We start from the raw sequence: 12009 nt of genomic DNA on the forward strand, positions 1-12009 counted from the left end.
ATCTCTTCTTCAGTCACATCTATAAATACAGACTTATATGGGAGCCGATCAGAAGTAAGAAATGTACTAAAATCTTTGGGACAGAGGGAAGGCAGCATCAAATTAAAATTAACATAATTAGCAATCATACTATTATGATCTATGCTATTAGAAAGCAACATCTTATTGATAGTTAAAAGGAGCAGGGCTTTTATGATTAAGAATTAAATGCAAAAATGCAATGCCACAAATCTAAAAATGTAGAAGTAAAGCCCATTAATGTGTACTGCTATGCATATTGTTGACTTATGAGTAATTTACAGACCTTCACTAAAACATGAGCTAGTTGACAATACCTTGACTCACACGTAGGCTACATGTCATCCCAAAAGTACAACCAGCTGCTCCTTCACATTCTGTGGTGACACGTGGGCTGGTGGTAGGTGGCTCTCATGTCAAAAAGAAATGCAAAGTTTGTGCAGTTTTCATAGACAAACTTATAACTGGTACCACCACACAGCTGACAGGGCCATAAACACAAGTGGTTTACTGTGGATGATTGGAGCACGTCCATTTTAATAAGCGGTAATTCCCTTTCTACTGAATGGTATGTCACAAAGACGTTTCAATGTTTCACGAATGGGGAGACAAGGTAGGAAGGACCAAATAAACACTCACAGTTGCATGGCACAACTACTTCCATCCCCCATAAGGGGACTGTAAGCTGCCAACATAGCAACACTCTGGCCTGGGCAGGATTGTAAAGCACTGCACCAAGAAGCCCTCCACTGCAGGAGTAAAACATCACTCAGCATTTCTTAATTATTTAAAACTCCGACCCACCATTGCTTTCCTCTGTAAGCCCCCTCTTTCAGGCATTAGTGCACGTTTTCTGTACTTTGGCCTATATAAGGCATGATGTACAGAACAGTGGATTCAGGTAGGGGAAAGAAATCACAGAGCTTAAGACAGACATTATTCCACTCTATTTCGGGAAACAATAAGGATGTTTGTTGGTCTTTTAGGTCTGTGCCATTGACAAATTGTTCATGTTTTCAGTCAGACAGTGGCGTTGACAGGAACCATCTGTGGAACCACCTGTGAGGGCTCTTCACCCCTCGAATGTGTGAGTGTTGCACGGTCTCAAAAATGCACACTCTTGGCGGGCATTTCTCCAGGTCCCGCATCGCTGTAGAACAAACAGGAAAGACCATCCAGTGACAAACAAGCTACCGTGCTGTTATCCTGCTATCACTGTTGGCCCTATCAGCCCTCAACAGGGTGTTTTTCATTCTTAAATCAACTCACTGAATTAGCAGTCTATATCCTATAGGTTTCATTAGCAATCATCCTCAAATGTATCTGACATTTTTTTTTTCTTTGTTCCATGCCTTATTTTAGAACTACAGAAGTAAACAGCTATCGAACATGGAGCAATACAGCAAGAGTTTGCAGTAAGGCTCAAATGTGCTCGGCCAATGGGGATTTATCCCAGTAAGATGTGGGACTTTGAGTCCTGGCTGCTGATGCATTGGCCAGTCATGCTCCTTCAATTTCCTCCCATCTTATCTCCGGGAAACAAGTACGACCAGACAGGGGCATTATAGTTCCACTATGCATCTATTTCCTACTAACCAGCAGTAACCTGCATCTGGTGGTCTGTTGAGATATGGTACTTAACCTATCAGATCTCCTATCAATCCCTCAGTGCGACGGCTATTATTCCGGCCTCTTTGTTGCTCTGCTTTGAAGATCTGGCACGGTTCAGCTGCTGGATATCTGACCCTCCCTCTGGTCCCATCAGCAAACTAGCAGGTACAATGCCCCTGGGTGCTTTAAGCAGATCTCTGTTGGCAAACGAGGGCTTGTTGTAGCCTGAAAACACTGCAACACGAACAATAAGCTTTGGCCCAACTTCTGAGACAAAAAACACTGCCAGGAAGCTCGGCTGTGACTTGGAAGTTTGATTATTTAGACTTCACCCTGAGCCTCTGGGGCAATAGCCTCATGCAGCTATGTACGGAGGGGACTCTAATCAAAGATTATATTTGGTAGTGGACAGAAAGGTTGCTTATACCTGGCTGTTTTTTATAGATTCGACCACAGCCCAAATCTGTTTTGGATTTTTAACTCCTTGCTCTCTTGAGGGAACTTTGCTTAAAGGCCACATTAATTACAACTGTCTTTTCCAATATGCCACAATGCTTAGGCAGATCTAATCACCTGTTTCAGAGTGGATGGGGAATCGATCCTCATCGAGCAGATTCACCACATCCACTGCTCGGATTAGAATTTGAAGACGAAGCCACTCCCTTCTGAAGCTCGGCCGCAAACAGCAGCATAATCTCTCTGATAGAACAAATTTAAAAAATATGCTCGAAAGTGAGGCACAGAAACCAACGCATATTTCTAGTATAACATGTGATTTGGGTCCTAAGCGCCAAATATGGATCTTGAAGAGCACAGAGGAATATAGAGTCATGCACCTTTACCAACTGTGGCCATGGTAACGGCAAGATCAGAAGACGAGAATCAGAATGATTAAAAGCTGTGTGCGTGCATGTGTGTGCACCGGTTTATATGTTTGTAGTAGACGATACAGTACCTGTGCCAAATTTCAAAGCCCATGCAGCAGAACGGGTCATTGTTGCAATAATAGTGTCATTGGATCAGCTCTCGTATCAATAAACATGGTCGCAATTTGTCAAAAATGATGCATCTTGCTAGGATGGTTGGGAATACAGAATGTTTAGAGAGGAAGACAAGCTGAAGACACGGGATTATGGGTACAGTCGCTTTGTATCCCTCAGTTTTAAATTATGCAGTTAGCGTGCAGAGCACTTACTTCATTCCTCCATCTTTTTTCACATTTTCCCTTAACACCCATGTTTCCTAGTGCTCTCCATCTCTCTTTTTTCATGTGATGTATCCTAAAACCCAATTTTACGCTTTTCTCTCTTGACTAATTCCAGTCTTTCCCTGGACAGAAAACAGTGGGCTGGCAGAGAGACTGGATAATACACTGAGAGAGGTACCAGCAGAAGGGTGTCGTCCAATCACTACTGTGGTTGCTCATGTGAGAGGAGGCAGCTGCAGATATCTACCGTTCATTCAGTCTTTTTTCTCCCCTCCCCCATCTAATCCCCATGCTTCAGGTCTGTAGGAGGAGTTGGAGATGGTGGTACCAACTGAGAGGCTGATTCCCAGCTTCTTTTTTCTGTCCTCCTTTCATATCGACACCAGTAGCAACACTCACTGCTCCGACCCACTAAGTGTAATAAGCAGGATGAGATAACATTACAACAAGTATCTGTCTGAATCACCTGTCCTGTGGCACAGCTGGAGTTGAGAGCTGCCCTGCCCACATCAGCATTTAGAGGGTTCACTGATGTTTTCCTCTTAGTCTGCAGGCACATCAAGCCCCAGTGTACACTCCTAAAAATCCTGCAGCAACGCCCAGGGACCGCAACCACACAATCTCCCACATGATTTACTAAGTCTGTTTTCTTATGTCCGATCTACAACAATGAAGCACCCGTGTTTTAGGAATGCAGCCAGCCAAAAGTCTTGTTTTAATTCATCTTAAGAGGGGTTTAGCAAAGCCTATCGAGCTACACCAAGACTTATATTCATCGGCCATTCATGAATAAACTACGAGTACATCACAACATTAAAGCATGCTGTAGTAAATCAATGCAACAATTCGAAATAAGGAGGTAATCAACACGTCTGTATGAATGACAGGAGCATTCTGCTGCAGAGCAATGTTTTCAGTAAGACATGTTTTCCCTAAAACAAAGGACTCAATCAAATGTTCATTTACATAATGTGTACCTCATATGGGTTAACTAGGAGCAGCTCAATTCATACTGAGTTGCACTGCATGCAAATGTTCCTTTTTCATTCGAATGACTCAGTAAGTAACAGGCTCATAAAGGCATTCCATCAAATTAATAAATACGGGCAATAAAATGTGTTCCCTCGAAATCATTTCAAGCCCCTATCTCTCTCTTGTGAATGAAATGCTGCATTCATTCAACTTGTAAATGAGAATTGTCTAACGCACTGAGTCACTGACCAAACGCAATAACAGCAAAGTGATTTTAGGTCAAGGATGCAATAATGTTTCAAAAAGCTTCGAAGGAGATCATACAGCCTACCTGAGAATCCAGCCCTGCTTTCTCTCTCTCTCTGTTCTCTCGGGGAGCTGTCAGGGAATGATGCGGACTAAATATCTGTGCAGCGCCTGGATGCGACCACAGAGTCAGTGATTGCGCATGGTGCCTGTCACCAAAACCAGTGTTTTTATTTTTTGCCTGGAGTAGTAGTCTGTTGCTCGAGGCACAGCGGATCACCACAATGCGTGGGAACCCGTATTCTATCCTGCGTGGAGGATGGAAAGCCCTTGGTACCCTGGGAAGGAAACCCCTGGATCTGAAGTGATAACACTGATGCTTAAGTGGGCAGTCATCACCTGATCCGATTGTCTCTTTATACAGCGCATAGTGTCTAAATTTGTCCCATCATCAATGCTGCCCTATTGAGTTATTTTCGATTTGGGATCATGTGCCTATGGGCTGTGGTGATTTGTAACTGCGCTTTATGGCATTTTAACATGTAGCTAAACAAAATAATATGGTTGTTCAAAGTTTAATTGGCATTTGAATGCAATGGTTTTGATCAAATTGCGCTACTATTCTATTTTCGTCTTCATTTCTTTTCATTATTTATTTTTCCATACGGTGAAATATCGTTATGGTTCCTGCACCATGATAAAAATGTGCTGGCACTTTCCTTCCAGTAGCAACTATTACATTTCCAAATGTAACCGCTAATATTTTAACATCAGTGTCTGAATTGCAAGAGAATATTACCGCTTTGATTCTTACTGTGCAGAGGTTACGCCATCTATTGGATTGAGTGATTATTGCACCAAAGAAAGGATGAAATTGACCTATTTTGCTTAATTAAAACATATATTACTGTGGAACATGGGTGCACTCGGCACACAAAGTGCCAAAACACACTCACTGTCAAATGCGTTAGGTTTACGTCATTATAGGCAGAGTTTTTCAGCAGTTACGGTGCATGTTTGCCACACCTACACACGGGAAAAGACTGGAGGCGAAAGCAAGAGGATACCCCCCTCCTACTTTCGTATTCGCGTCTCTTAGAATACTCAAATTGTGAACGTTTTACTCTGGTACATGTGGTCTACGCCATAGACTGTATATAAACAGAAATATATGTTTAATCTACCGATAGTTGTGTGAATGTCAGATGCAGATATTCCTCAAACTGTATTTTTTTTAAGTTGTTTCACGAGCACCCAATACGCATGCGTAACACAAATTAGCTGCTACTTGACTGAGGTGGATAGCTAAATAACCTGTTTGCTAGTTGCCGTTATTTATGAGAATGTTCGACCGTTACTTTAGGGAGTCTACGTAAACTGGAAGGGATTCGGGTTTAAGGGTGAGACCTGTATGGTTGTGAACTATCTTGATGTCGTATCATCTTTTGTCACGTGGATGAGTGTTGCCGCTGTAGTCACCTGATTTGTTATGTTGACGCTGATAGAGAAACATGGCCGCCCACCTCTCGTACGGTAGAGTCAATTTAAACATTTTGAGAGAAGCAGCACGAAAAGACCTTCGAGAGTTTTTGGACAAATGTGCGGGAAGCAAGGTAATGAAAACACAACAATGGAAACATGGCCGAAACAGCGACAGTTATACACATTATCCATGGACCTCACCGTTAAGCTAGCCTCTTGTAGCTGTCAACGGTCGACACCACTTGCAAAATACATGCAGGTTATTTTACGAAGTAGTTATGTTTTGAGTAGTTTAAACACGACATCTGATAATAGCTACAGGTTTATCTCCATGTTTTCTTTTTGGCTGTCTGCATATCGATTTATGATCGTAACAATTAGCTGAGCTAGCGTTAATGGTATCACTGACAGCTAACAGGGATTTTTCTGTTTCTTGACTTTATGCTCCTTTGCTCTGTAGGCCATCGTTTGGGATGAATATCTGACGGGACCTTTTGGGTTGATAGCACAGTACTCTCTCCTGAAGGTAAGTGCTTTCTGTGCACAGTGTTTGTATTGTGAAAGGACCCCAGATACAGTTTTAGACGCCAAAGACACAGTAGTGTACCATATTTAATCAAACGCATGCTGTATGTTTACTACTGTGTTTATCAGGAACATGAAGTGGAAAAGATGTTCACCCTCAAGAGTGGCGGGCTCCCCGCTGCTGACGTCAAAAATATCATTTTCTTTGTTCGTCCAAGACTGGAGCTCATGGACATCATTGCTGAGAATGTATTCAGGTCTGTTTCATGTGTCTCGTTTTCAACAATGCTAAAAGCATTTTCATCGAGTCCCGCCTGTCGCTGTTCATAGTATTTTAACACTTTTGTCCTGGATTGTGCCACTTCAGCGAGGACAAGATGCATTCGCCACGAGACTTCCACATTTTGTTTGTGCCTCGGCGGAGCATGCTGTGTGAGCAGCGGCTGAAGGAGCAGGGCGTGTTGGCCTCCTTCATCAACATCGAGGAGTACATCCTGGACCTGATCCCCTACGATGGCGACCTGCTCTCCATGGAGTATGAAAGTGCTTTCAGGGTGCGTTTACATCTCAGATATGCATCAACCTTTGTGCTGCTCTATTAAGTATCTATGTGTTGTTATAAACGGAGGATTAGATTTCAAATCAGCAGCAGTTCAATGTTATGACATGATCATACTGTGCACATTTGTAAGATTTCTTGAACTAAATTTTAAGAATTTCCCACTTTACAGCTGTGTTTTATGTGTAGCTGTCATAACATGTGTTTTCCTCCCCTGTTTCTCGTACAGGAGTGCTACTTGGAAAATGACCAAACAAGCCTTTACCACACAGCCAAAGGCCTCATGACCTTACAGGCCCTGTATGGCACCATCCCACAGATATATGGGAAAGGAGAGTGTGCTCGGGTGAGTGTTGTGCCAAGTGGAAATCCTTATTTTAAACTGCAGCAGCCAGGTGAGTGAGTTTGTTTGAGAAGGAAACTCTCTGCTTGTTCTCAGCATGTTGCCAACATGATGCTGCGAATGAAGAGGGAGTTTGCCGGCAGTCAGAATCAGATCCTGCCGGTGTTCGATACTCTGCTCCTCCTGGACCGCAATGTCGACCTGCTCACCCCTCTGGCCACACAGCTCACCTACGAGGGTCTCATCGACGAGATCTATGGAATAACTAATGGTCAGAATAAACCTTTGTGTGAATGTCTGATATGAATGCACTGTTATTATCTTAACTTTGTGCGATTATTAAATGTCTGCTGCTTCTATTTTTAATGGGCAGTCCTTGTTTTTACTCCCTCTGACTCAAAGGTTACGTGAAGTTGCCTCCTGAGAAGTTTGCGCAGAAGAAGCAAGGTGAGGCGAGTAAAGATTTACCGACAGAGTCCAAGAAGTTGCAGCTCAACTCTGCAGAGGAGCTGTACGCAGAAATACGGGACAAAAATTTCAACGCTGTCGGATCAGCGCTCAGCAAGAAGGCCAAAATAATTTCGGCGGCCTTTGAGGTTGGTCTTGCCTCACCTTTCTATATTTGCCTGCTCTAAAATGATCATAGTGTAATCTTCATTACAATGGTGTTTGGATAACCTCCAGACATCTCAGCTGATCTGGTTGTAATCTCTGTGGCATTTTACCACAAAGGTCAGAACAGAAATCCATGATGTGAGGGAAACGACGACAATCGCTTAGAGATAAGATAAAGTACCAATTGATCAAGCCTTAACAAGACCAAACATATTGCTCTTGTTTCGTCAGCTCAGGTATTTTCATTGTAATACAAGCTACATTAGTACAGATACGCTAAATGATGCACCATCAGAGGCGTTTAACCCTGGAAAGCAATGAGTATGAGCAGGCTGCTCCTTGCTGATGGAGGGTAGAAAGAAAGAAAGAAAGCTGCAGTATCCAACTTATTATCGGCTCGGCAGGTCAATGGATATTTTTTCTGTCTTTCAGGAGCGGCACAATGCGAAAACAGTGGGAGAAATTAAGCAGTTTGTGTCTCAGTTGCCCCACATGCAGGCAGCTCGGAGCTCGCTGGCCAACCACACGTCTATAGCAGAGCTGATCAAGGACATCACCAGTATGAAATAACCCCTTTATTTTCCCCTTCAACTGCTCTATATTTTATTCTGTTTGCATTTTAGACTCATTCTCACACTATATTTTAATTAGGAGGAAAAATAAAGCCTAAAACCTTCACACAATCTTTATTTGAATAAAACTAAGTTACCATTATCCGTCTACTCAGGGCACTGTTTGGAGTAATAATTTATATTTTCCTGGTTTTAAGGATTTTAGAATCCCGTATTTCTTTGTTCTTACGCCATTGTGTGTTTAATGTGTCATCTCGGTTTGTTATAATGTCATAAAATTAAACTAATGTCTCATGTTGCAGCATCTGAGGCCTTCTTTGATAATCTAACAGTGGAGCAGGAGTTTATGACTGGAGTGGAAACAGACAAGGTATTCTTCATCTATCTGCAATTTGATTTTACTACAGTTTATTGAAATCCTCGACATAATAGGAAATGAGTCATTACGTCTGTTATTCAAGTTTTGTATCAGGTTCTGATAAAAAGGAGAAGTGATTTATATGCATTATCTCTGGGTTCTGATGGACGTTGTGTTGCTGTCAGGTGAACACGTACATAGAAGACTGCATTGCCCAAAAGGATCCACTGATCAAGATACTGCGTCTGGTGTGTATGCAGTCAGTCTGCAACAACGGCCTCAAGCAGAAGGTGTTCGACTACTATAAGAGGGAGATTCTCCAGGTAAAGTCAAAGACACAACAATTTGTTTTTGGTGGAGGTGTCTTCTTTGTGCAAATAATGTACATTCCTTAAGCATCAGCAAAGAAAAATGTGGGTGAATTGCAGTACACTATGGCTTTATTGCTCAAAAATGATTATTTAATGAAACTGGTAGTTGATGATTTCTTTAATAATGCCTTTTATTTGATCTATTCTGAAGACCTACGGTTATGAACACATACTAACACTCAACAACCTGGAGAAGGCAAGTCTTTTGAAGCCACAGACCGGCTCCAGGAATAACTACCCCACGATAAGAAAAACCCTCAAACTGTGGATGGAGGACGCCAATGAACAGGTACACGATTTAACAAACAAAGAAAGAACTCTGAGGATTAAACCTGTGCGCTTTGTAAGGAGGACCTTGACCTCTCTGCTTGTGTTTTTGAATTTCCTCAGAATCCCAACGACATCTCCTACGTTTACAGTGGCTACGCTCCGCTTAGCGTTCGACTGACCCAGGTCTTGGCCAGGCCCGGCTGGCGTAGCATCGAAGAGGTGCTGAAGATGCTCCCCGGACCACACTTTGAGGAGAGACAGCAGCTGCCTGCCGGCCTTCACAAGAAACGTAAGGACCGATGCAAACTAGGTCTGCTGTTTGTCCCGCTGCTCGCCAAACAGAATAAAAAGTTAACGACCTCCGGCCTGCTCCGTGTAGATAAGACGCAGTCTTTGTTTCTGTCGACCGCTGACCGGCAACAGATTGATGGCACAAAGCTGACAATGCCACAGAGCCGCTGTTAGTGTCTGTGCTGCGCTTCATTCGTCAGTGAACCACCAGGGCTTTCCTTCCGTTTCCTCCATCTTTTCATATTGGCAGGAGTAGGTGTTACATTGATGTGGTAATGAATTTAATTATACACTCGGGTTGAAATGTGCTAATTAGAACAGCGAGTTTGGGCATTAGACAGTTGACTTGTTTCTACATGCTTGCCTCACATTGGACTTTAAAAGGTGATAATAAAGGACTGTATTCTAGGGGGAAGGCTGAATTAGTGTTTTCACAATTCACAATTTGGTGCTTTCATATTCAGTTTTATTTTTGTTAAAGTAAGACATTTGCTTACAGTAGTAGTTCATTTATACCTTTTTGTTTGAGTGACATGCTTCTCCTTATACTGTCGCACAGGTCAGCAGGGGGAGAATCGGACAACACTGGTGTTCTTCCTCGGCGGAGTGTCGTACGCAGAAATAGCCGCTCTTCGTTTCCTCTCTCAGATGGAAGACAGTGGGATGGAGTATATTATAGCCACCACAAAACTCCTAAATGGTACGACTTGGATCAAATCCCTCATGGACCGGCCTGAATCCCAGATCTCCTGAGTGACCTGCATGTACACCTGGCCACATCAAACAACCCATCCATCCATCGGAAAAACTCAGCTGCTGGTTTATTTTTATGTCCACATCCGTGTGCTGCAGGTGTTTCATTGATGTCTGAGCAACAACAAGCTCTGTAAAGGTGCCCTGTGGAGTTTTCTTTACTCTGTGTTTCTCACCAAAATGTGGTGTGTAACCCGTTCAATGCATTTCCCTCTTCCTTTTGCAAAGCTGATTTATTGACTATTTGAAATAGTGCATTGTCATATCCCTGTTTTTGTGCTTTACTACGCTTCTTTATCCACAAACTGCGGATCGGTGGAATAGTGTGAAGCTGGAAACGGGAATGTGTTTCACGCACCTGCAGCCACATGCGTGTGCATGATACAAACACAACGTTGACACATTGCTCCACAGTGCTTCTAATGGTCAGAAACGCCACAGGGTACCACGATTGTTTTCCTGTCCTTGATTTGCTCCCAGACAATATACTATAGAGCTGGTTTAATGCTACTGTTCATCGTACATCCCTTTGTTGTTTCCATGACTGAGCTCTACTATGGCGCTACTGTAAATATGTATGTATGATTTCAAACTTTTTTGATGCTTGAGATGCTGTTACACGTAAGATGATTAAAGGCGCACTTCTTCAATGTTTGAAGGCTTTTGTGGGCTAATAGGTAAATAAAGTCCTCACTAACTGAAATTCGTCTCTTAAATTACTTGATCATCTAGGAAAACATTGTTGGTCATTGTTTACGAGCTCATTTTCAGAAAGCTGATTGTGATAAGGGAGAGCGGATGAAGGGCAGGGATGGGGAGTGTATCCGTCAGCAGCGGTCCAGCTCTCTGGAGGAGCAATTAGCGCACTAACAGGCCCCCCGATCAGCCGATAATGGCCCTACGCTGTCTGGAGAGCTCAGCCCATGGCAGCCGATGATTTGACAGCGCAGGACACTGATTGAATTAGGAGGCCATTTGCTCCCTGTTCCGGCAAAGGGTAACTGTGCTACAGGAGGGTGTTTGATCTCTGTTTCAGTCAATACCTCCTCCGTGCCTTACACTATGAACATATAGGGAGACCTGCTGACAGCACTCTTGATTTTTTGGTGAACTGTTCTCGAGTAAATCTATGTTCATTTCCTCCATGTTGATTGGCTAGAGGACTTGGAAACTGCTTCGATTCAATGGATTAGAAAATACTTAATTCTGTGATTTTTGCCTGACAGCCAAACTCTTCCACTAAAATCCCTTTGTGTGAGGAGCAGGTGCACTGAAGACTTAAACTCCCATTAGATCAATCCCAGGGGATTCAGATCTGTGATCAGTTATTGCCTTTGGCTCCTCCTCTGCCACAAGGGCTTGAAACGCTCAAGGCAGAACACACCAACTTGGACTTCAGGGCTGGAAGCACAGGAGCCCACTTTATAATCAGTTCCTGCCTCAACAACACCAAGGTATGAAGTTTTCTTTTACTTTATCTATTATTTCATATTAGATATAAAAGATGTATTTAGCTTGTTTTTCATTCATTCATCTATGTTTTAGTTTAGTTCAAATCCGTTAAACCTTTACCAGAACAAGACATCAACACATTTTTTAATAAAACCGACTACATTTTATTAACATTATTATATTGCTATTGTATTAGCATGATTGTATTGAATATGATAACATTTATTTTGACTCCAACATGGTTCACATATGAGCTTTGCAGCAACTTCATGTTGTCCGAGGAAAATATGATATTCAATGTTATTCAGCAAGCTGCAGATCAGTTTCCGCATGTTTCCCTAAAAATATCTGAAGAGAGTTTAAA

At 42.6% G+C, this 12009-nt stretch overlaps 1 protein-coding gene across 1 annotated transcript; it reads left to right on the plus strand.

The window, feature by feature from the left end:
* The first annotated feature begins 5560 nt into the window (after positions 1–5560).
* On the plus strand, positions 5561–10881 carry vps33a (VPS33A core subunit of CORVET and HOPS complexes). Its single transcript, XM_079161829.1, has 13 exons — positions 5561–5667; positions 5997–6062; positions 6191–6318; positions 6429–6615; positions 6850–6966; positions 7060–7234; positions 7366–7559; positions 8011–8137; positions 8453–8520; positions 8694–8831; positions 9031–9168; positions 9270–9438; positions 10000–10881. The coding sequence occupies exons 1-13, from the start codon at positions 5566–5568 to the stop codon at positions 10191–10193; spliced, it is 1803 nt and encodes a 600-aa protein (XP_079017955.1). The 5' UTR covers positions 5561–5565; the 3' UTR covers positions 10194–10881.
* Positions 10882–12009: the final 1128 nt, after the last annotated feature.

Source organism: Pholis gunnellus (assembly GCF_910591455.1).
Source record: "Pholis gunnellus genome assembly, chromosome: 6".
Classification (NCBI taxonomy): Eukaryota; Metazoa; Chordata; class Actinopteri; order Perciformes; family Pholidae; genus Pholis; species Pholis gunnellus.